Below are 26,441 nucleotides of genomic sequence, written 5' to 3'. Positions count from 1 at the left end.
CATTTCCATTTGGATTTGCATTATATAGCTTTCCATATATTTATTAGTTACTTATTCTTAGTTCCACAGAGTGCTCATGCCTATGACAAAATGCGAAAGAAATGTTTCATGCAGACAGAATCCTAGGTTCAAAACGATCCATGGATTCAATTATGTTCTATGGTTCTCAAGGGATCTAAATCTACTCAGTAAGAATGATTACATTGCCAAATACTTTTGTATTATTTCAGCTTTCACCTAAAATTTCATTGTGCTGAGATTTTGGGAGTACAACTTGAAAACCATACAACATATGGATTAGAAAAATAATTATCTCTAGGCTTCTGACATTAGTACAAGAAAATCCTATGAGTATAGTCAATTATTTCATATTATCTTTACTAATGTTCTACTTCATCAGTATTAGTAACTGTGATGTGTAAAAATGGATGCAGTAGAGAAGGTGTTGGTAAGACTGCAGGCACTAGAACCAGACTGTCTGGGTTTCAATACCAGACCCATCACTTTTTAACTGCGGACCTGGGGAAAGTAACTTTACCTCTCAAACAATCTATGTTATTAGGGGGCTGGGTTTAAGATGACACAGTGTGTGCAAAGTGCCCAGATTTGTGCCTGGTATACAGTAAGCACTCTTTTATAAATCCTTGTCTACTGATCTTATTGACCAGCATTCATAAATGAGAGATGAGATCTTATCAAAAATAAGATATTTATTGAGATAAGAATTAAAATAAGATATAGAGAAGGATGACAGGCAGAAGAAACCACCCTTTTCTTTAGTGGCAAACCTATGTCCTTTAGATATATAGGCAACTTAGGAGAAAATGTGAATTTATATCTTTGTCTACATTATTTTCTCTAGTGCCATGCCTTGAGAAGTGTTCATGAAGCATTTTTTAACCTGGCCCAGCCCAATTCATACTTACAAGTATAAAAAAATGTAATGGATGGTAAGAAAGTTGTTAAATTTTTTTCTATTAGGAGAAAAATGATAATTGCTCAAAGTTATAATAATTTATTCTTAAAACAATACAATTATTAAAGCTACTAAACTATTAAAATAATCAAATTAGTTTTATTAGGATGTATTATAAGAAGAACAATAACAATAAATCCAAGTGACAGTTTCGATTGCTTCATTAAATCAATGGTCACTGATTAGTAAACTGAGATGTCAGTTATCCAGTGAATTTTTTGTTTTTGAGATGGAGTTTTCACTCTTGTCACCCAGGCTGGAGTGCAATGGTGCGATCGAGGCTCACTGCAACCTCTGCTTCACAGGTTCAAGCAATTCTCCTGCCTCAGCTTCCCAAGTAGCTGACATTGCAGGCATGAGCCACCATGCTGGGCTAATTTTTGTATTTTCAGTAGAGACAGGGTTTCACCATATTGGCCAGGCTGGTCTTAAACTCCTCACCTCAGGTGATCTGTTTGCCTTGGCCTCCCAAAGTGCTGGCATTATAGGCGTGAGCCACTGTGCCCAGCCTCCAGTGGATCTCATGAGCAGCTGCTGCCACTGTGCCATCTAATCCAGAACTTGCTCCAAGATTCAGTGTGGAAGAGAAACTAGCTGGCATAGTGTCACCCAACTAACTCTGTTCATATAGATGGTTGCAATGCCCTGCTTTGAGGGACATAAACAATAGATCCCCCAACAGAAAGCTAGCGATCCCTCAATTTAAATACATTCATCTATATTTTGCAATCACTAGGATGCTAAGGTATTTTTTTAAAAAAGAAAACTTACAATGCATTTGTCAAAGTTCCTTTTGACAGTCACCAAAACATTTCCCAATGTAGTACTTAGGAAAGAAGCAGGGTCCACATTTTGTGCAGTCCACACATGATGACTCATTTTGACTAGCATATAAAGAGAGTTAAAGCTATCAATTTTGTCTCCTAATGCAATTAGGTTGTTCAGCTCTGGCTCAATGCAGCGAAATATTTTAATCATCATTTGACGGATCATATCTTTCCTGTTCAGAAAACAGACAAGATGTATAAAGTTACAGCAAGCTTCAGGTGAATTCACCTTTAACTTTAATCCACTGAGTATATACAAAAAGATTAAATTTCAATTAAAAGTGTCTAAATAGCTGGGCATGGTAGCTCATGCCTATAATCCCAGCACTTTGGGAGGCCAAGGCAGGCAGATCACCTGAGGTCAGGAGTTCGAGACCAGCTTGGCCAACATGAAACCCTGTCTCAACCAAAAATACAAAAATTAACCAGACGCAGTGGTGCATGTCTGTAATCCCAGCTACTTGGGAGTCTGAGTCAGGAGAATCGCTTGAACCCGGGAGGTGGAAGTTGCAGTGACCTGAGATGGCACCACTGCATTCCAGCCTGGGCAACAGAGGGAGACTCCACCTCAAAAAATAACAATAACAACAACAAAAAAAACCAAATAAAAATGTCTAAATATGATTATAGCAGTTTTTGACATAAAAATATTTTATTGGAGTTGGGTTTTATCATTTGAATTAGCTTTAATTTGTAAAAGTGGGTTATGAAATGTGCTTTGTGATTTCTAAGAAATACACTGCAATTCAAAGGCTTCCTCCTACCAGCAAACAACAGACTGACTTCATCTTTTGTGAGTCCTGGAGCAAGGAAGAGTTGAAGAGCCATAAAATAGGACCAATTTTAAATCAGTAAAACGTTTGATAAGACAATGGACATATATGCTGGTGCTGTGAGTGTTGTCAGGCTGCTGAGAAACATCTGGACCCCTCAATGAGCAGCAATCCATGTTTTCAAGTTTTTTCTTTTTTCAAAATAAACAATAGATAGTAACAAAGACATACTCAGATGAAACTGGGAGTGGTGTGCCACAATTATGTTGCCGTGATAATGTTCCTCCATCCAGGTCCTCTGCTTCAGTCTGTAAAAAGTATTCAGGCACTTTACGTAATAAAAGACAACAATTTGACTAGTATTTATAGAGTAAAAGACTGCTCAATTTTAAAATTCCTAGGAAAGAATACATTATGAAAAATAATGATTTTTAAAGGTAGCATTACTGATAAAGGTAGCTATATAATTTAGTATGCTGTTTAAGACTGTTCATGAGATATTCTGTTCTTAAATTTTATCCAATAATTTGTGTGGGGTGAGAAGTTGTATTTGTACATGTGCACCTGAGGGGAAGTAGGGAGGTGCAGGAAGCTGAACACAAGGTACAGGAATGGGGGCAGCTCGACGACAATAACCACAAAAATAGAAAACGTCCAAACCCAACTTTTAAAAGAGAATTTAAAAAATTAAGGAAATCTCATTGAGTATGCAAATAAAACTTCAGTTTTAAAAAAATGCTATACAATTTTTTTACAGAAGCCAACAAATAAACAAATTTGCTACCATTACTACTATAACAATGAACATTCTAAACTATCTGTAATAATTAATTTCTCATTTATTTTACGACTGCTGTTATATGTTGGTTTTCTGAACCATACAATTTTGAGATGGTAATTTAAACACACACTTTATTTGCACTGTTTTTAAGTTCTTCAAAATTTTCAAGAAACTCTCTCCTCTTAATTCTCTTACATGTATGCTACCAGAAAGGCATGCTGAGTAGGCACTATGATATCCACTTTACACAAGAGGAAAACTGGGGATCAAATAACTGGCTTAAGATCTCATAGCTAGTTAGTAACAAAACCAAAAGGAAGATAGATCTAAGGCCTCATTTTCTTTTATTTATCATTATGATTATTTGCTATACCATAGTGTATACATTCAAACATCATTTTTTAAACTTATCTTTGTCTTGATGACTACTAAAATGTTAAAATAGCTTTTTAAATAATGTTCTTTACAAACTAAACTCAGATATTCCTCACCCCAACTAATTTAGAGAATATTTAGGCTTATCCATATTCTGAAATACTAAATTAGATGCCCAAACTTCAATTGTCACTGTTTCTATTATCTTGTGGTATGACAAAAATTCCTTACATCCTAAATCCTTACTGCATAAATTCTTACATATAAATTCTTTCCTTTTCTCTTCTCATAATAAAATTGTGACCACATGTTAATTAAGCTAATTATGTTACAGACCATAAATACTAGCCAAAATACATTGTGAGCATTACCATAGTTCCAGGCATACTTTGATGTTGCTGCAGTTTGAAAAATTTACTTATGAAGTCCTGTTCTGCCAGACATAGGGGCTCCAGTTCACTTAGTACCTGTTCAAAGATCTGAAGAAAACCAAAGTGATCCTATAATGAAAGAACTTTTAAGTACCAAATGCTTAAAATAACACTCCACATTTAATTCTCTTTTCTGCATGGACCATGGATCCATAATCTCACTAATCTCTATCTATAAATTTATAATCTTAATGGAATCCCAAAGACTAACTCTTCTAAGATCAACAGGACAATGGTATTAACAAGGTATAACAAGGCCACAAAACATACCTAAAATAAAACTCAGTTATTCACTTCAAATCTAGAAAGAGGAACACAAAGATCAACTTTTAAAACTATTTATGGCCGGGTGTGATGGCTCATACCTGTAATCCTAGCACATTGGGAGGCCGAGGCAGGCGGATCACTTGAGCTCAGGAGTTTAAAACCAGCCTGGCCAACATGGTGAAACCCTGTCTCTACTAAAAATATAAAAATTAGCCGGGTATGGTGGCAGGCGACTGTAATCCCAGCTACTCAGGAGGCTAAAGCAAGAGAATTGATTGAACCTGGGAGGCGGAGGTTGCAGTGAGGTCAGACTGCGCCACTGCTTTCCAGACTGGGTGGCAGAGCAAGACTCCATCTCAAAAAAAAAAACAAAACCAAAAACCAAAAAAACATATTTAATGCAGTATAGAGAAAGGTTAGCATCACAGAAGCTTTTATTTCCTCTTTACTTTCTAGGTGCTCAAACAACTTAGATTTGAGATGCAAGCATTTTATGGTTTATCACAAATTTTAATACTTTTTTTATGTTATTTCATTGATAATTCACATTTTACTTGTCCTTTGACTAGTTTTTTTTTTTTTTTCCAGATTCAATTCTGTTGGAAAGTAAGACATGGTTAATGCTTAAGAGAGCCAGAAGAATCCAAATCTTTGAACACACTTAAAGCAACCACAAACTGCTGTTAGAAAAGAAAACGAATGTTAGTGTTTAAGAAGTACTTGTTATTTTAATTTACCTTGTCAAATTTGGTCCTGTCGGCAACATCAAGATCAGAGGCAGACATGTTTCCCATATCCAGCAGGGAAGATGACTGAGACCTGCGATTCCCTGAACTCTGAACACTGAGCTTATTTAGACTAGAAGTAGATCCAGTTAATTTCCCCGAACTTCCGTGAAGACCTAAGAAATAATAAAACTTTGAAAGTTGTGATCTTCAGAAATAAATGATCCAAAGTATAAAGCAGGGACAGATCTTGGTCTTCCAGGGCTCATATTAGTTAGTGCACAATCTTCTATATAGGATAGGTGATATAGTTTCCTTATCTTCCATTAACATTTGTGTCCTAATCCTGAGCATATTCAACAGAGAAGCGAAACTACACAGATCCACAGAACAGGACTGAAAGGGACATTAAAGAGCATATTGTCTATAACCTGCCCGCTTCATAAAGTCGCCTGGTGATATCACTAGGCTAAAGTAGATGAGGGCTTCTTTTCCATTCAAAAAGACCAGAATATGGATGAAGGTCACTGAGGACCATGTTAGCATATTAGCTAGCATGGCTTCAGAAGATAATTGCTGCATCTCAATGTTACCTCCACAGTAAATCAATATATTAGGTTGAACCACATGACACTGCCCACACTTGATCATTCTGCCCACCAAAAAAAGTCAATTACATATGATTCAACTTAATATGATCCGGCTTAATACTGCTTTTCCAGTAAGTGAACTGATTATAGTCCTTTAAAAACTAAATAAAATGAAGAGAAAAAACACCCTGAAAACTTGTTATATTTAAAATACAACTGAAATGTAATACATACAGCACTAACCATATTAATATGGGACGTCTGTGTTTAGGTAAAATTTAGGTATCCACCATAGCCATGAGGAAAAATGAGAACATACAGCTGGGCAACAGCTCACATACACCAAGGAGTGAAAGGATTTGATGTTTAGAAGAAAATATGGTATTTTTATTCAGAATTAAATATAAACAATAATTAATATATTCTAAAAACATCCTTCCTGAGTATTTCTCAGTTACCTTGTACTATGTCAGAAAGGACAAATGAAGACAAAGTAGGAATAATTAAAGATAAACTTTGGTTTCATTATGTAAAATCTGACCAGATCTATATAAGAATTTTTATAGTTTTTAAACAGCCTGAAAACAGAAGTATAATGGTTAAGTCTTTTCATAAATTCCTGACACAAAGTTCTACTACTACTCGTCAAGTAGTTTTAACTATATCATACATTTCTTGGATGTAGCATACTACCACTATCATGTTGCCTTTCTTTCACCAATACCTGGCAATTCAGAGCAATCAAACTTTTTGGTGTTACCTTTTTTCAAGACAACTAATTTCTAGACATTAAACAAACACGCATTGAGAATACCTACTAATACACTAAGCATACTCACTCTCTGTTTCCTGTTTGACAGCACTTTCTTTTCGAGGCAGTGTAGCTGTGATGGATTAGGTTGCAAGCATCAAAGACAAAGACAAGTTAATAAACTGCAATTTGCACAAACCATGCACAAGAGGAAGTTAAAGCTCTAGTTTAAAAGACACATGCAAAGAACCATGAGCATCAAGTAACAAGAAGTGCAGACATGTTTACTTGGTCACCTACTGTTTGAGAAATTTTATGAGAGAAAAAACTTTCCTTTTAATGTATTGTTTTTACTCAAATATTCAGGTAGAAATACCTACGTGTAACCACCCTACAACTTAAAATGTTCTTTAAGTTTATAAAGCTGGTACATTTAAATTTAAAAGACTAAATCTGCAAGTTTTGGTTTCTTGAGAAAACATAATTCAAGTAAATAATAAAGTGGCAATTTATTAGAATGCAGCTGTAGATTTAGACATCAACAATCTCGTATTCCCCAAAAGCTCATGAAAGGAATCTCCACTGTTCTAAATAATTTTATACATATGTAATAAAACATTATAAATGGGACTTTAAAACCATTAAAAAATTAAAACTAATTATCAAGCTTAATTACTTAGTACTGGCTTTGTGAGTACCCATAATGAAAAGTAAAAATAATGATACTAACAATCAGATGTATGAATAAAAGGGTAAAGTTGAGGGAACAGATTTAATAAAATAATCTGAACTCTTTTTAGGGTCATTAGGCATTTCTTTTATCTAAAACTTCTCTCTCTATAATATCTATTAGGTCAATATTAGGGCTAATTTTGTGAAACAGTCCAAACTCAAATTAGAAGTTGATGTGAGCCGGACACGGTGGCTTATGCCTGTAATCCCAGCACTTTGGGAGGTTGAGGCAGGTGGATCACCTGAGGTCAGAGGTGCGATCAGCCTAAGCAACGTAGGGAAACACCGTCTCTACTAAAAATACAAAAGTTAGCCAGCCGTAGCGGCACACACCTGTAGTCTCAGCTACTTGGGAGGCTGAAGCAGGAGAATTGCTAGAACCGGGGAGAGGTAGTGCCACTGCACTCTAGCCTGGGCAACAAGAGGGAAACTTAGTTTCAAAAAAAAAAAAAAAAAAAGAAGTTGATATGAAAGGTGAAGAAAGATCATAGGATGAAACAGAATATCAAAGAACAAAACTAAAACCTAAAAGTATCTTAAAAACAGCAAAAAAAAAAAAAAAAAGTGTCAGCTGACATTATCCCTGACAAACTTCAAGGCAAAACTCTTGTCACATCAGTGACTGGTGTATCTTCATCAGTGACAGGTGTATCTTCCCAGCCATGGCTACCTGAAGCTCAAAGGAACATGCAAAAACAAGGCTGGACATTAATGTGGCAAACAGGGATCACACTGGAGCTACTAGCTCTGCTAGCCAATCTGAACAGTACTGTCTGGTGCCTTAAGGTGTTACTATGCTATGTTCAGCAGTGTCAGAGCAAAATCTGATTTTTTTTACATGGTTTATCTCTTTCTTTTTTTTGAAACAGGATCTCATTATGTTGCCAAGGCTGGACCTGAACTCCTGGGCTCAAGTGATCTTCCTACCTCAGCCTCCCATATAGCTGAGATTATAGATGTGGACTACCATGTCTGGATAATTTTCTTTCTTTAGTAGACAATAAGGAATACAGACTTACTAGTAGTTACTATTAATTATAACCTGGGTTCATAAAACAGTCTATGTCACTTATCAGCAAATTATAATACTCAGGTAAAATGTTAAATATCTTTAAATAATCCCCACCACGACATAAACTTCATAAAGGTAGGGTCTTTGTTTACTGCTGCATTCCCAGTACTTATAACAGTGAGCTATTAGATAATATGTAATTAATAAGTATCTACTGAGTTAATCTTTCAGCCATTCTTGAATAAAACATTGTATTAAAGACTTCAGAATCAACAAGATTTCTTAGTTCAGTGGAGAAACAAGAATAGAATAATTTCAGCTAAAGATTTGAAATATTTAATAAGAAGGAGGGCAATAATTATGTAAATGTATGTATTAAGGGACTAAAATCTCATACAGATGAGAAGTCATATGTATATATCTCAACTGTAGAAAGTAAAAATGGTGACTTAAAAAATAATTACTAAATTTCCTTTCCCTGTCATTTCATTAAGTAAATTTGTAGACTACAAAGAAAAAAAAATACACTGAAATAATCCTGGGAGAAAAAATCCCATGCCTTTGAAAATATCAAAATAAATCTATTAATCAAAAAAGGCAGTAATGTACACAAAGGCCTTATCACAAAGAAAAGCTACTTCCTTGATACTTTAACATACTTTTGAATTATTTCAGCTAAGTAGATGTTAAAGACTTGATTCAAGAGTGGTTCAAAAAGAAACGATTCTCTATTCCCCTGATTCTCTATTACTGTATTGACTATATAGTTTCTTTTTGTAAGATACATTCATTCTGACTATTCTTACCAGTATCTATTCTTAATAGCATTTGTGACCCAGAATTTTCAGAGCATCAAGTAAAGAAAAAGCAAAATTAATTTAAATTTCATTTATAATTACTTAATTTTGATTCACTGAAAAGTCACCTTTCCAAAATTTGGGGTTTCTATTTTAATTATAATCACAGATGCTTCTTGACTTACGATAGGATTACATTTCTTGCCTTTTTTTTTGAGACAGGGTCTTGTTCTGTTGTCCAAGCTGGAGTGTAGTAGCACAATCACAGCTCACTGCAGCCTTGACTTCTCGGACTCAAGCGATCCATGCACCTCAGCCTCCTGAGTAGCTGGGATCACAGGGGCACACCACCATGCCTGGCTAATTATTTATTTTTTTGTAGAGATGGGGTTTTGTCATTACCAAGACTGGTCTGGAACTCCAGGGCTCAAGTCATCCTCCTGGCTCAGCCTCCCAAAATGCTGGGTTTATATGTGTGAGCCACTGTGCCAGGCTGGAGTTACATTTTGATAAACCCATTACAAGTTGAAAATATTGTAAACAGAAAATACATTTAACAGACCCAACTTACTGAGCATAGAGGCCTAGCCTACCTTAAAGATGGTGAAAACACATTAGCCTAGAGTTGGGCAAAATCATCCAATACAAAGCCTATTTTATAATATAGTATTGAATATTTCATGTAATTTACTGAATATCATACTGAAAGTAAAAAACAGAATGGCTGTATGGGTACTTGAAGTATGATTTGTACTGACTGCAGACTGCTTTCAAACCACTGTAAAATCAAAAACTCCTAAACCGAAAAATTGTAAGCCAGGACAATCTGTAGTATTAAAAATTCATTTAAACACAATTTGAATCACCTTAAAGATATCTTTGAAAAAAATTTACATTATACCTTATTCAGAACTTCTCAAGTCATTTGCATTTAACTTTAAATTAATTATTAAAATACTAGCTAAAAGTTAGATTTTCAAACATGAACCAAACTATTTTTATACTCTGAATTGTTTAGTTTTTCTTCTCCTATAGCTATCAAAATAACTGATACTGTAATTTTCTTTTGTTTTATAGACTATTTCACAAATTACCGTGTCATCCGTGCACAGGGCAATGCTCATCTTCTCTGGATTGTTTCAATTTTAGTATATGTGCTGCTAAAGTAAGCACATTTTTCTATGCAATCAATTGTCACACATTACTCTCCTATCCTTGCTATTTAATACATTTAATAGAAGATATGTAATTTTAACACTTATAAAACTACAAAAATACCTTTTAAACCTGTATTATGTTAGTTAAAAATGTTTTTAACAAGATAATTTAAGAATTTCTCAAGGAAGAAAAAAATTTAGGTTACAGGTTAGTGCAATGATAACATTAAGATACTACTATACTTGATTTAAGTTATATTTTTATTATTTCATTTATCTTAATGTGAATCTTAGACTTGATAAACTATTATGATACTAGGATTAATGACCTACTCAGGAGACAATTTTACAAATATTTCTCTTTTACCTCCAGTTCTTATATACTGAAGGAGTTCTCTCAAAATAAAATGGTTCACTAACAAGTGGTGACAAATATACTTAATGAAAACATTAAACATGTAACTGCATTAATAATATGCTGTTTACTGAAAAAAAAAAAGCATAACATATCCACAGTGAAACATTAACAAGGATATAAACACATCGCTGTTTAAGAACAATTAACCTTTAGGATGAGTTAGCATTTCTGTTTCCAAAAGCGTACTGTCCCAAGATTCTTATCAGTATCTGTAAAGTGTAGCATATGTACACACAAATCCAAACCATTTCAAATGTCTGGACTGGTATGATCAATATATTAGTGTTTCTTTCTTTAAAAACAGTTACAGAAATAATTACCTATTAATGACAGTCTTCTCTGTCCCACAGAAAAGAATGGAAATATGTACAATCAGTTTTGAATCCAGTTTCTTGATTATTGAAGTTGCTTAGGGCATAGGCTCCTTTCAACAGGCAAATGCTAAACTCATTATTCTAAAGGGGAGCTATGCAGACACACTGAGGAGTACACAATGTGGCCATTTAAGGCCAGGTTTTGACTTGAATAGGCACAAAACTCCATCCAAAAGGAACTCCAGAGATGGGTACATGCAAGAGCGGAATGTGGCCTCGGCAAATCGCCTTCCTCATAACTTGATACTGTCACTGGCTATTCTTTCACATAATGTTTTTGTCCATTTAAAATAGTTAGAAACAACAAAAATTAACATGCTTCAAAACATCTCTTCAGGAAAATAAGGTAAAATAACATGAGAATGTTTGGTGACTGTTTTATAGCCCTTTGGCAGGGGATAAAATATTCAAACTTTCTTTTTGATTCAAAATAGCCAGTGAGAAGTAAGAAGCTAGGAATCAGTTTCATTTCTATGTGGAGAGCAATGACTTAAGAGATTAGTGACTTGCCCCCAACTGTTACAAAAAGTCTTTTAGGGAATCAGAAACAACTCCCAACATCTGTCTCTCAGTCTAATACTTTTTCTACTTAACTGCACTTCATTTTCTCACCAACTGCTTTTCCTATGAATATACATATTTGATTATAGCATGAATACACAATTGCTGCCATAGTCACATACTGTAGAATTTTAATTGGAAAAACAATTTACAGATATACTTATTTGTTCCATGAAACAGCTATAAATCAAGCCAATGTATTAGACCTCTGTTTTCATTCATTCTACTGGATCTACTACCTCCACCTTGCTTAAGACATCTTAGAATTATTTGCTATAAATAAAACCATTTTTAATAGGAAGATAATCAACTGACATGCCTAAGCTTACCAAACTTCTTGCTTTCTTTAGTTGTGCCAGTCATCTTGATCTTTGCAACTTCAAAGAAATCTTTGATTTCTCTTTCATACAGTCGGGATAAATAATCCATGTAATTCTTAAAATAAAAGTAACACATACTTCTTACTAATAAAACACATATAACAATTTCCATTTTTCAATTCTCCAAGTCCTTCATGCTTATTTTAAATTTCCTGGTGCAAAACTTGGATGTATTTCACAGGATATAAAAATAGGTTATTTTCTGTCTTAAAAAAACAATTGAATCGGCATCATAACGTTAACAATTTACAGACATATGAAGTCAAACATAGCTATATTTATATTTTCATTTTTCTATATTACCTTTTACATATTTTAAATATCACTGCAATCATACTATACAGAATATCTGAATCAGAACAATCACATTTCTCCAATCTCACATTTTAATGGCAGCACAGTATTCAGTTGTGTTGGTGTAGCACCATTAAGTAAACCAATCCCCTAACAAAGGACAATGAAGAGGTTCCCACGTTTTGCAGTGATAGACAATGTTACAACGACCTTTTCATTTCTAATGAACGATTTCTTTGGAAAAATTCTTTAGGGGTGGAATTACAGGGTCAAGGAGTATGGGAATCTTAATTGCTTTCCTCTGAAATGCCATACTACTTTAAAAACAGTTATACCAACCATAAATAGTGTTAATGGCATTTAAGGATATTTAGTTTCACTGAGCCTCTGTTAGCTTGGGGTATTACTCCAAAATAGGTTATTTCCCCTAAGAATTTAATTAGTATATCTTATAGTTTCCAAAATTAAATAATTAATTTTCTTAAAACAGATTTGATTCTCACTTAAATAAAAACACCTGTCCTCTGACAAGCAAAAATCATTTCTTCATCATTTCTACTTATTATCACATAAAAATATACTCTCAGGAAGAGTTCCTCAATAGTGGGAGACTGTATGTTTTTCCAAGTTTGAAGTTAAATGCCACACACAGAGTTTGACTAAATTTAAATAAATCCATAGCAGAAAAGTCGTACCTAGCTATTCCTTTAAGTTTATCATAAAATCTAAGCTTCAACTTCCTATATTATTCCAAATTAATATGTCCATTTTTAGAACATGTTTACCTTACTTTAAAGATCAGGTATACCCTCCAAAGGGTACATGTTATGTAAATATTTGCATATTGATTCATAGTTTACCACTGATTTTCTTAAATATTTCACAGATGTAGCCTTATAAAATAGCATTTGGACCAAACATAATATAGATCCTGTCCTTTTTCAATTTGTAGGCCATATACATTTTTTATATAATCTCTGTAAGAACACTTAATCAAATGAGCAATTCTTTCCCATGATCTTTGTATAACTTTAAAAGCAAATATAAATTAAAATTCCTATTTCATTGGGATGTCTTACTTTTTCAGTGGGACGCAAATGACTTAGATACCTTTTCCCCTGAACTCAACAGAACTCACTGATAAGAAAGACCACAGGCAGGTTTTACTTTATGAGTGTCTCCCCAAAACTCTGATGACAGCCTGGGCAACATGGTGAAACCATGTGTCTACAAAAAATACAAAATTAGCTGGGAGTGGTGGCACATGCCTGTAGTCCCAGTTACTCAGGAGGCGGAGGAAGGAGGACCGCTTGAGCCCAGAAAGTTGAGGCTGCAGTGAGCTGTGATTGTGTCACTGCATTCCAACCTGAGTGACAGAGTGAGACTCTGTCTCAAAACACCACACAACAAAAAAACAAAACAAAACAAAACCCTATGGTAAGTTTTAAATTTTAAGATGATACTTTAGAACCCAAGATTGCCATCTTCTCTAGTGGCTCTCTGATTTTTTTTTTCCTTCCACCAGCCTCAGCTTCTCTGGCTCTCTAATTAAATCTGCCTTTCCTCCCATCAACCCTTGCCCCTACTGTTTGGCTTTTGAGTAGCAAGCAGTGGAGCCTGGGTCCACTGTAGAGTCTTCCAGAGACCTCCATGTTTTACTTTTTCTTTATACAATGTGAAAGGAAAATAAATTTTGCGGCCCCGAAATCACTAAGCTAAAGGGAAAAGTCAAGCTGGGAACTGCCTTGGCAAACCTACCTTCCATTCTATTCAAAGTCATCCTTCTGCTCACTGAGATAAATGCATACCTGATTGGCTCATTTGGAAAGGCTAATCAGAAACTCAAAGGAACGCAACCATTTGTCATTTATCTATCTATGACCCGGAAGCCCCCTTGGTACTTTGTTGTCCCACCTTTGCATCAAGTTGTTCAGCCTTTCCAGACCAAGCCAATGTTCATCTTACATATGTTGATTGATGTCTCATGTCTCCTTAAAATGTATAGCTATGGCCCAATCACCTTGGGCACATGTCGTCAGGACCTAATGAGGCTGTATCATGGGTGTGCATCCTTAACTTTGGCAAAATAAACTTCCTAAATTAACTGAGGTCTGTCTCACATATACAGGATTCACAACAATAGGACAAATTCTACAAATGTAAAACTGAGATGGAGAGAAGACATGTGAGTCATTTTCAAGCCAAACTGCCAATCTCAGGAGGGTATTAGGAGAGGAAAGCTCCTTTCCTACCCCGATGGACCATCTCTACTAACTGCCCTACATGTATGACCCAGAGTCACAGATAGGGGTAGCAGTCCTGGGAGGAGGGAATCTGGGCAGTCCAAGCTATATCTATTTTCCTATACCAAAAATTGGGGCTTTGCTTAGATTCAGCCTCAGTACAGCTAGAGGCAGTGGCTAGTGATTCTTATTTCCAAAGAATTTTGAACAAGCTTTTCCTGTTCCTGCCAAAAAGAGTGAGCTGTGTAAACCTAACCAAGTGCAAATAGCTTTCTGAATTTAAGTATGATTTCTTGCTAAAGAAATTTAGCCAGATTTGCCTGTTTCCTTCTTTTTTTCTTCCATTCCCTTCTTCCTTTTTAAGTAAAATTCCTGTTTCTGACAACTCTTCAGCAGCCAAATTAGATTATGAGGTAAAAATACATAATCTGTCAAAAGCTCAAATCACAGGATGAAGCAACATTCCTGGGAAAAGGTCATTTTCATTTAAAAAGCTCATTAATACTGTCAATCAAAAATATAGTCTGAGCAGAGAATAATTCCATAAATCTACTAGGTTGGCTATAATCTTGTTTCTTCACTTTAAATTACATTCATGAATACTGCATTATATATAAAGATAGGGCAATAATAATTACTGGGAACGCAATTAAGCAAAAAGCTTATTGATTACTTATTTGAATATTCACTAGGGGACAAAGCACTCGTTGGCCCAAAACTCTTAAGGAAATATAATTTATGTTTAATTATTCAGAATATTAATCCTCCCAAAACTTCAAAAGGCAAAGAATTCCACTAATGTAAATTTTTTCCTTAAGATATCTCCAAATCAGAATTCTGTTGAATGAAAACAAGACACAACAAAATATAAGACAACAGTAGAGGTATGTATATATATATGCTTAATACACTAATTCTGAGGAACTAAAATAATCTCACCTAAAGTAGCTAGCCAGATAAGAAGTATATAAGTACATCAGGAGACTTTTTTTTGATTAGCATTTTTAAAATTACAATTTAAAAATATTATTTATTCTACCAAGGTTTATGTCCCTTTTCTTATGATCTCAGTTTAGAAGTGCAAGAGCCAGATTTTACTTTAAATGGGCAAAGGCACTTCAAAGAGAAAATGCATGAAAACGGATACATAAATATGTCCTATTGTCAAATATGTTGACACAAATGCATTGATAGGAATACACAACTTGCCTCCTTCTTACTATCACACTTCTCATAAATCTCTACCTAACCCTTCTGCTTTCTTCTGAAGCATGAATCTAAGATACCGGATAGAAGTTGCTTTTACATTAGCAATTCCAATATTTTCATTCCACAGAGACCTGGAACATACCATTCTTTCCAATTCTAGAACATCTTTTAGGGCCATATTGTCCACATAATTACTATTAATTATTAACACAGCTTATGCATTACTTAGATTTCTTATTTTTAAACTTCAAGTTCACAATAACTTATACAGCAGTTAAAGGTTTTAGATGTTTCTCAGAGTATTTCAAAATTTTAATCAAATGGATCTTCAGCCAGGACTATCTAGAATACTATTAGCTATTTATGTATTTGAGTAGATAGGTAGGAATTCTTTAGCTCTATTTTTTAAAAAAGGGACATAATGTCTAATTCGTAAACTAAAGATCAACAGCATAAATGCCAGAAAAGTACCGTCCCTATGGTTTCCTGCTACAATGGCTATTAAATCATAGTCGGGTCATGTCATTCCATGGCTCAAAGTCCACCAGTTCCCCTCCCTACCTTGCAATGTCATGCACAGTAAAAGACAAATCCTTACATTGTCCATAATCCCTTCCAGATCCGCCATGCCATCACCAGGGTCTGCCCCTGGCTCACAGTGCTCCTACCACACTGGCCTCCCTGCTCTGCAAGCACACCAGGAACGCTCTGCCTTAGGGCACTTGCACCAGGCCTAAAAAGCTCTCCTCTGGAAATCCTTATCCCACACCCTTCCCCCAGTCCTGGCATTCCCTGCTTTATTTTCTCTAGAGCACTCAGCAGCACCTCTTAACATACTATATAATTAACTTTTTTGTCTGTCTGTCTCCTCTAGAATACGTACTCTGAGATGGCAAGATTCCTTCAATGCTGTATCTCCAAGTGCTTACAACAAGTGTTAGCATGTAACAGGTGCTCAATTCATTTGCTGATTGAATACATGAATAAATGACTTTGCTCTTCCCCAAGTGTAGAATTTTAGCCAGTGGAACATACTACTGTTCTAACCTACGAGCCCAGCAAATTTGGCATCAACCTGCTCCTTCTGCCATTGGAGTCTCTCTTTTGGTTTATATTTTCTCTCTATTCCCAACACCATCTTCCTGGCTCAACACTTCATTTCGTCTGCATTATTACATTAGGTTCTTAACTAAATTTCCCTCATCTAATCTTTTCCTATGCTTGAGGAATGCTGGAATGCTGGTACGTCCCATAGCTCATCTTTTTTAACGTAATTTCTCACTGCTCTAGAATAGGAAATTTCTGCTTCGGTCACACTTAACCTCATTATCCTAGGACAAGGGTATATTTTTCTCACCTTTGTCTACATATCTGTCTCCCCATCCTTGGAATGCCCTTTCTCTTATTTCTGGTTTAATTGCACTCATTATTTAAACTCAACTGGAAGTCCAAAATCTTCCAGGAAGTTTCCCCCATGGCCTCAAGACAGAGATTTTTCTTTCCTATACTGCCATACACTTAAAACTCATTTCCGGCCGGGCACGGTGGCTCAAGTCTGTAATCCCAGCACTTTGGGAGGCCAAGGCGGGTGGATCACGAGGTCAAGAGATCGAGACCATCCTGGTCAACATGGTGAAACCCCGTCTCTACTAATACAAAAAAATTAGCTGGGCACGGTGGCGCGTGCCTGTAATCCCAGCTACTCAGGAGGCTGAGGCAGGAGAATTGCCTGAACCCAGGAGGCGGAGGTTGCGGTGAGCCGAGATCGCACTACTGCACTCCAGCCTGGGTAACAAGAGTGAAACTCCGTCTCAAAAAAAAAAAAAAAAAAAAACCTCATTTCCAATTTAATGTTTAATTTTTTGCTGATTGTTTTATGTATGATTCTTCCCAGTCAGATTTAAAGCTCACTAGAGTAGAAGCTTATTAGGTAGGGCCCAGGTTCCTGGAATAGTAGAATGCTTGCTTAATAAAGAGGCACTTTGTATTTCCTTAACAGAACAGATTATACATACATAGAGGGCAAATACCTCACTTACAATGTTCACACTTCCTTGTTTCTATACTGTACATAAAGAAACTCGGGAAATTAGTATACCATTTAACTAAATTGACTGATGCTTCAGGCTACAGTACGGCTTAATATTTTTCCATACTGAAGTTTAAAATTTAGGTCTTCTTTATCCAAATAAACAAAAGGAATGTTATCACTGGTAAAGAGCACTGAATCATTTTCTGCTTTGCTAAGAATGTACAATAATACTTTAAACTTGGGGAACTGAACACATGATCTCTTGATTTTAAAAGGTAATGCTCTATTCTCAGTGAGTAAATGACATCAAATCCATACCTTTGTTAGTCCTTCATATTTTCCGTAATCTGTACTCTTTAGCCACTCCATCAGCTTGGCATATCGGAGCAAATCTCTATGAAATGGATGATGATTGGGTAAAGTCAGTTCAACAGAGTGTTGAGCAAGAGTTGAACTCTGATCATGACCCTATAGTGAGTAAATAAGTAAATAAATATCATTGACAGTACAAAGAAACATTGTTACAATAAAAAGTCAAAACAATGACCAAAACGTGGCCAAACAAAACCAGTAAGACATAGAAAAATAAAAACCATTAAGAATAGAACACAGAAAAAGAAAAACCAAATACTTACTCAACTTTTATTATCCTGTACATATCAAATAAACATTACCACCAAAAGATAATCATAAACATGCAATGGCACTCTGATAAATCAACTACTCATTCTGTCTTCCAAAGGAGTGAAGACGGAATGTTTTAGGGAAGCTGTCTCTTTTCTACAATATTTTACAATTTAACAAGCAAATGAACTTCCTGATATAGCTGAATTAAGAAACACAAACAGAGAAATCATTCAAAACAGTCTACATTTATGGTATTCCCATTAGAGTTTATAATATTTAAACAACAGATAAAAAATGTAGAATATAAAGTCTTAGAGCTTGGAATTGGAACCTTGGTCATCTGAGTTTTGCTTCCATCTTGGAGCAGATTCAATTTAAAAATACAATTTCCCAAAAACAAGCAAAAGGCAAAATAAGACAGGTTTCTTTGAGGTAATTTTCATTCAATCTGATTTGCCTAGATGGTCAGAAGTTATTTGTTAGCATTTTGTGAAAACTGTATTAAAATGACACAGACTGCTAGAGTTTTAGAGCTAGTTAACTAATTTCCTGGTAAGGTTGCCTAAAGCTAATTATGAATGTGGATTACACTAGTTGATATACATTAGCTTAATAAGCATCCTGAATTTAAAGAATTTAAATTCTTTTAAGTTAAAAGGGACTTTTTCATCTAATTTATATACTTTACTATATACACAAAATAAGAACTTAGTGGTTATGAATTTTAAAAACTTTTCTTTAAAATACAGAGAATTCAGAAAGAAACATTTCTGGCCTAGAGGAATGAAGAGTTCTCTAGTAATTGAGAAAGAAAGACGGAAGTATAAGACATGCCAAGTACAAAATCCCACATCATTATCCAAGTCCCTTCTTCATAAATGTTTTCAAATCAGTCTGTTGGAAAATTTTCATGTGAGAATACATCCCCAATTTAAATGGAAATTAAGAAGAAAAAAGGAAGGACCCATTATACAGAAATTACATATAAAATGGTAGAGAACTGAAACCCCGTCTCTACTAATACAAAAAATTAGCTGGGCATGGTGGCGCGTGCCTGTAATCCCAGCTACTCAGGAGGCTGAGGCAGGAGAATTGCCTGAACCCAGGAGGCAGAGGTTGCGGTGAGCCGAGATCGCGCCATTGCACTCCAGCCTGGGTAACAAGAGCGAAACTCCGTCTCAAAAAAAAAAAAAAAAAAAAAAAAAAAAAGGTAGAGAACAACCAGTATACTTATCAGATTCATCTTACTGATCTCTACTTAGGTTAACTTGGGAAATCAAACTAGAGATGGCAGGAAAATATCACAAAACGAGACTGACCCATTCAAAATAACAAGAACTAGAACACAGAGGCAACAGAAGTTCACAGCTACCACAGATGTTATACACAAGACATATTAATTAATAGGTCTATAATCACTTTGTATAATTCTGACATCTGAAAAGCTCTGAAAACTCAGAATAAGCTTGGCACGAAAACAATTTTGATGGTAAAACTAGACCTGAATTGACATGGGCCTATTTATAGTTTTTAGAGTGACTATTCATATTTTTTGTTGCAGAAACACGTACTTGGAGTGATTATATAATATATAGTACATATACTGCATTACTCTTTTAGAAGAGCAATATTTTATAATCTGAAAAATTCTAAAAACACACAACTCCAAAAGTTTTGGAAAACGGAGTGTGGACCTACATGGATGTTCTTTTCTGGGTGGCTACCTGAAAATAAAACAATCACATCTTCCAAAAGAATTGATGAGGTCTAAGAGCTAAAGTGTTGAAAAATGGCACAATTCTACATATTTAGAATGCCTGGGTCACCACATCTTTTCTGTAAAGGCTAACAATAAAGATGAACAAAATTAATAACATTAAGTAAAATACACAGGTATTACCATTGGACTATTATCTATTTCTGTGTTGCCAAAGGTCAATATAAACATTCTATTACAGAAATGGTTTTTAACTGACACACCAGAAGGATAATCAGGATTCTACAGCATTATATGTATTAGATACTAGACAGATACACATATTATAGTTTTAGGTCTACAAATGTCTCCAACTGTGTTTTATTTTTTAAAAATGTATTTTTATTTTTATTAATAGAGATAGGGTCTCAATATGTTGCCCAGGCTACTTTCAAACTCCTGGGCTCAAGTTATCTGCCCACCTCAGCCTGAAGTGCTGGAATTACAGGTGTGAGCCACTGCAACTGGCCTAAACTGTGTGCTTTAATTGGTCACACTGATTAAAGGGGAAGAATATTAGACAGACTTATATATACCATACAAATACTTTCTAAATAGTTTTTATTAGTAACAATGTACCGTTATCCAAAACATTCTTCTTCATTAATTTTTCTCAATGATTCAAGACTCAAAATTACTGTCTACATTCTTCTACAACTGTTTACTCAGGCAGAAATGTCAATTAACTCGTTCAAGGTAATTCAGCTAGGAGGTAGGAGAGTCAGGCTAGTGTCTGCACTCTTAAGCACTTTGCTATAGTGACTTTTTAGAAGAAATGATACATTGGGGTCAAAATTTGAATAACTTTTCAAGATTTGGAACTCTTTCTTTCTGTTACGACATATTTATTCTTGTTTTCTTAAAAAAAAAAAATCTGAGCAAAGGTCTAACAAACCTCACAAAAATGGATCTTAATCCTAAGTCTTTCTATGCTTTTAGCCAGAAGTCACCAATCCATGTTTAGAAAAATGTAACATATGCTTAAGGAAATAATTTTTGTAAAAGAAATTGAATGTTGGTGGTCTACAATACAGGTTTATTATAGCTTGTTTCTGTATATATATGTTAAAAGAAAAATTTCTACACTTAAGCATATGGTAAAAAGTTTCACAACTTCAGTTTTTTCCTGGTTGTAATTTTAGTTCAGTGCATTTTCATTTTCTCTAAGTTATGTGCATAATCAGTCTCAAGCCGCTAAAGGCAAAAGTAGATAGAATCAAGAGGTCTCTGTAGAACCAAAGGGGGAAACAAAAGGTAGAGAGCAGTTATCAGAATAAATCTTTCAAAAAACAACCACAACAAATTTTTAAAGGACATATTCTTTATGCAAATATTTCCTGAATTTCATTAGCCTTAATCTGACTGCCTGCTTTCAATATCATAATCCTTATTAGTGTAACTGGCCAGATTCTCATACCTGAATGTCTTTCTAGATACACAAATCCCCTAGTAAATGTAAAAATTATGGGTAAGAGCCTATAATTTCAATGGAAGTTGAGTGTGTAAGATCTGAAAGATCTAAAAGAAGCTAGCCATGCTTTATGTAACATCACTCTCATATTTATTACAGTGAGTATCATATTAAAATGCACTTTAAGTTTTACTAAAGTATAATATACAGAAGTATTAATAGGAAAGTTGCATCACAGACAGCATGCTCTGGATCAGTGATTCCCAAATGCAAGATGTTTTTCCTGTCCTACAGCAATAAGAAAACATAAAATGAAATAAGTGAGTCTTTCATAAAGGTAAATGTATTAATTTTTAAAATCCGAAAGGAAACTCTTATTCTTTTAGTGCCAAAGTGTCATTTTTAAATCAAAAAGATAATGAAAGTGGATGGTAGTATTTATTTTTAAAGGCCTTTATTTTGTAAAATAAAAAACTGGTGATTTTATTTCTTTTAATTTTACTAATTTGTGAATTTTAAAAAGACTGAGAATCAAGGCTTTGAAATTACTATTATGTTGTGAATAGATTATTTTCACTGGATTCTTCAGTGCATTATTTGTAAATGTTATAACTACACATTTGCTATAAATTGTATTGCATGGACTCAGTTCAAGTCCTACCTTATCTTCGATTCCTTCCCTATCTGACTACTTAAACTCGCAATAAACTTACTTTCGATTAAACCTTTTTAGCACTTAAAATCCATAGTTCTACAATTAGCAATTTATTACACACATTGCTAATGTACATTAGTCTTAACTCCTTCTTACAAGGAGTAAGTATTAACTCCTTACAAGCATCTTGAGGGTATGAACTATTTCTTATTCTTATATATGGAAAACAGTACATAATAAACACACAATGAAAATTCTGTGATTGACAAAGAGGTGTACCATATTATTTTAATCAATTTTCCCAGCTTGTTCTCCTACCAGGAATAGAAATACCCACGTTTCCCAACTCTTTTGCTAGGTGACCTGATGCACTGAATTCAACACAAAGAAAATCTCTTTCTATACGTGGGGTATCTTCTTTTTCGACACATCTCAGGTTGTCACAGCATTCTGGTTTTTAACATGCATCACTCACATGTAACAATACATATTAGCTTTTCAGAAATGGGAAGCATTCATTTTAAATGAAGCCATTAGTTTAGTTTACAAGGCAAGAAGCAAAATCATAAATAACTGCATGTTACAACAAACAGTTAGGGATACAGAAAAGACTCTTATTTATTGGCTGCTATTTTCAATACTATTTAAAAATGTGGATAACATCATTGCCAACGGTGTCATTTTTAAAAACTAAGGAACTGTATAGAAATAGATGTTATTGAAGTAAGTACCTAAGAAAAACAGGAATTAGTATTTCCCATGTGACTTCTAAGCTTACTTTTTTCTTGACACTTTTCAGGTCAAGGAGTCTCTCTGATTTCCCCCTCCCGTGCTTTTAGTTAGGTGGCCTTTCTCTATGCTCCCACAGTCCCACTATCATAACGTTTATCCCTCTGGAGTATATTATTTGTTTGTCTCCCTTCCCTAGACCGTGAACTACTTGAGGGCAGAATTGGTCTCTCATTTATCCCAAGTCAATGTCTGGTATGTACCTCAATCACCCGGCGAATAAATGACTACTAAAAATGAAGGAGTAATATTATTATTATTACTAAAGGAGTAATACTACCATTTATTACTAAATATATGAAGCGAGTGAAAAAATGACAGAAAGAAAAGCAAGCAGAATGAGATTAAATGCCTTTTTGGCCCAGATAGTCTCTATTATGGGACACTTAAAAACTGCTACAAATGTGGTTAACAGGTAGCTTAAATCAGTAAGCTATAATCTGTAAAGATTCTACTGCTGTTAAGTTTAGCAAACTTTATAGAAAAAAAACAGAATCAGAGAAGCTTGAGCCAAATTTGATGTACTCACAGGAACCGAAAGAAAGTACGACCTGTTATAGAGTTGAAGGAGGGCCTGAGTAAACTAATTGGAAATAAAATATAGTAAATACAATCGTTTTAGAATATTGCAAAGTGAAAACAAAGTAAAAATTTAATGTTTTCAGACTGTATTTCTTGATGAACAAGATATCCCCCCAATTTTTTTTCACTCAATAATGCTAATAAAAGGGACTTTTAAAAGAGATGAAAAAAAAAAAAGAAACCTAATTTATTACATTAGATATTAAAATGCCTTCTAGTCAAATCCCTCAAAGATACTCTTAATACTATTAATAACAATATTATTACCACACTCTTAATTATAACATTGTTTTCCATATAAAAATATAGGCAAAGCATTTATATGACAATTAGATCAACTGAAATTTACAGTTAAGCTACAGTCATTTTCTTAACAAGTATACTATGTACTAAGTACATGGAACTTACAACACATTTAAAATACTGTACTCAAGTCCTGAGTCTCACCTCAAAATATTGAAAAATAAAACAGGTCCAATAGTAAACATCTAACAAGTTTGGACTTACTTTTATAAATAAGAATGTCTAAGTAGTTATTTGACTTCTACAATCAGAGAGCTTCAGCTGAAGGGAACTAGACTGTCTACCTAAAGAGGCAGCTGAGGCTCAAAGAACATCTATGAGCAAAGAAGCATCTATTTCAAAATCTTAAAATTGAATATGTGAAGGAATTGACTGTAATCTCAATTAAACACATTAATATGTTGGTGGAAATTTAAGGTTAAAGTCATATATAAATAATATGGGAACATGCTCATGTTAATAATAAGATAAAATTACCTGTTGAACAAATACATTGTTGAGGTGACTGGCCAGTCTTCGGGCAAAAAGCTCTCTCAAATCACTGAATCGCTGCTGTTGCTGTTTGACTGCCAGAAGCATGTCATGGCCTGATACAGAATGACATTTTGTGACCAGTTTAATGGGTAAAAAGATTTCCTCGATGTTTAATGGAATATTAAACATTTCCAAAGTTTTGAAGAACCCAAAAGTTTTATGGGTATATTCATTTACTTAAATGATAAAAGTTAAAACAGGAGAAAAACGGGATAGCACAGTGGTTCTTAAGGTGTTGGTCCTCCCTCACCATCGCCTGTGAATGGTTAGAAATGTGGATTCTAAAACCTCAGCCCATATCTGCTAAATCTGGGGTTGGGGCCAGGCAATCTATGTTTTAACAGGACCTCTAGGGATTCTGATGGACACTCAAGTTTTGAAGCCACTGCCTAGAAAAACCTTATGTTCTCTGGTCTAACCGAAGCACCTACTTTGTGCTTGGTTCTGCAGACAGCACTAAATAAAAATCATGGTGTTAACTACAGTCATTGATGGTCAATTAGAAGGAGGAGCTAAGGTGAAAAAGTTCCTAGCGTCAACAGAAATAAGTTGGGAAATCAGTGAAACTTGAGTAGCTAATAATGTAACCCTAAACCACTTGCCTCATGTTATTTCTTGTCAAAATCTTTATAACAAGTGACAGGCTTAGTCTCAGATTCTTAGTCACATTTTTGTCATTTCTAATGAACATACCTGGTCGAAGAGCTACATTCATGCACTGCAGAAGAGCATCAGCAGCATTGGTGCAGGCCTCAATGCCTCTGGAAGAAGCAAGATCTCCTTCCTGAAGGGCCTTTATATGACCTTTGGCCAAGTCCATGTGGTTCTAGAATATAGCAAACACACCATTTGCATGCATAATTTTGGGAAATTTACAGGCAAGATGCTACTCAATCCCATCATTAGGTCTGTGGAATTATTTTAAATCCTGCTCTTATAAGGAAATAGAAAATATTTACAACTGGGTTTTATATATCATCACTAGTTTTTGTTGTTGTTAATTTACAATCATACTTACCACAAGGAACTCTATCTCAGATAGGAGTTTTACATTATTAGTGTTACTAAGATGAATAAGGTGGTTGCTTTCAGAGATCTGATCCATTTGTTCTTTTACACTTTGGAGCATTTCCTCATAACTGCTCAGTTTCAATTCAATCTGATCTACCTCCTTTAGAGCCTCATCTAGCAATTTCATCAGGATGTTGACTTGCTTTTCAGATGCCATGATTGACTGGATGTTAGCCTATAAAGTTAAAGACCAAAAAAAAAATAAATAAATAAAACCCACATAAACCACACTTCGTTATTTAAATGTGTAAAAAAAGAATATAGGTGAAATGCTGCTAAATTTCCTTGAAATCAGAGTAACAAAAATTGATATATATCTACACATCTACTTTAGTTTATCGCTTTTTATGTTCTTCCATGTTTTACACAGTATTTCGTGCAGGTACACTTGCTTCTATATCAATGTTAGGAACCATGACTTAGGATTTTATATTTCCACAGATTGTACAAGTAAGGTGCCAGAATGTCATCAGTAATGGCACATTCTCATTTCTATACATTTAGGAGGCATTAGGCCACGTTATCGCTAACATTTCCTCCAATTTTACCAGCTAGAAATTTTCTTAACATCTATGTGAAACCCTAAATAAACGCATAATCACCTATGTGATATCTTAGTTGAGAAAGCAGCAGTGGTACACCAGACTCTGAAGAATATATGAAACTGATTTATAACTGTAGTATGATGGGAACTAGTAATACGACGTAGAGAAGCATATGGCCAACAGATAGCTCCTTCTATCATCTTTTCTCTTTCATTTGCAACTCTGTTTTTTCCCCCCAGGCAAAGCAGTAACAAACCACCACCCCTTATCACTATTTTCTAAATGATTCTGACTATCGATTCTGAATTCCCTGAAGTAAGGAAACTGCCAAATCCAAAATTAAATTTCAAAGCAATCTGCTGACTTGGAACACATATACAATATTAATTAGAACAAAAAATAAAAATCACTAAGCCATATTAAGAAGGCAACTAACATGGTATGATTAAAAACTTGGACAAGA

General features: G+C 34.7%; 1 protein-coding gene and 1 non-coding gene across 13 annotated transcripts in view; both read right to left on the bottom strand.

Annotated features, from left to right (window-relative positions):
- The window catches only part of EXOC1 (exocyst complex component 1), a 58,126-nt gene that overhangs the window by 15,171 nt on the left and 16,514 nt on the right, over positions 1-26,441 (bottom strand). For 4 of the 12 annotated variants that reach the window (XR_010339020.1, XM_021670344.2, XM_021670348.2 and 1 more), the window contains 11 exons: positions 25,381-25,608; positions 25,056-25,188; positions 24,306-24,415; positions 23,473-23,526; positions 18,024-18,173; positions 11,877-11,982; positions 6,585-6,629; positions 5,168-5,331; positions 4,104-4,232; positions 2,808-2,884; positions 1,748-1,976 (listed from right to left, as the gene is read on the bottom strand). Coding sequence is in view for 11 of the 12 variants with exons in the window: in XM_021670344.2 (XP_021526019.2) it covers positions 1,748-1,976; positions 2,808-2,884; positions 4,104-4,232; positions 5,168-5,331; positions 6,585-6,629; positions 11,877-11,982; positions 18,024-18,173; positions 23,473-23,526; positions 24,306-24,415; positions 25,056-25,188; positions 25,381-25,608 (1,425 nt within the window). In the remaining variant the exon portion in view is untranslated. The remainder of the gene's footprint in view (positions 1-1,747; positions 1,977-2,807; positions 2,885-4,103; positions 4,233-5,167; positions 5,332-6,584; positions 6,630-11,876; positions 11,983-18,023; positions 18,174-23,472; positions 23,527-24,305; positions 24,416-25,055; positions 25,189-25,380; positions 25,609-26,441) is intronic. The other 8 variants (XM_021670354.2, XM_021670353.2, XM_021670356.2 and 5 more) reach the window with 6 other exon arrangements.
- LOC135272040 (U6 spliceosomal RNA) lies at positions 10,105-10,210 on the bottom strand. Its single transcript, XR_010340146.1, has one exon. It is a non-coding gene; the product is annotated as a U6 spliceosomal RNA (small nuclear RNA).

Source organism: Aotus nancymaae, unplaced genomic scaffold, assembly GCF_030222135.1.
Source record: "Aotus nancymaae isolate 86718 unplaced genomic scaffold, 86718_ANA_hifiasm-v0.15.2.pri h1tg000006l, whole genome shotgun sequence".
NCBI lineage: Eukaryota > Metazoa > Chordata > Mammalia > Primates > Aotidae > Aotus > Aotus nancymaae.
Note: the sequence above shows the minus strand (reverse complement) of the source record. Positions and strands in the feature narration are given on the sequence as shown.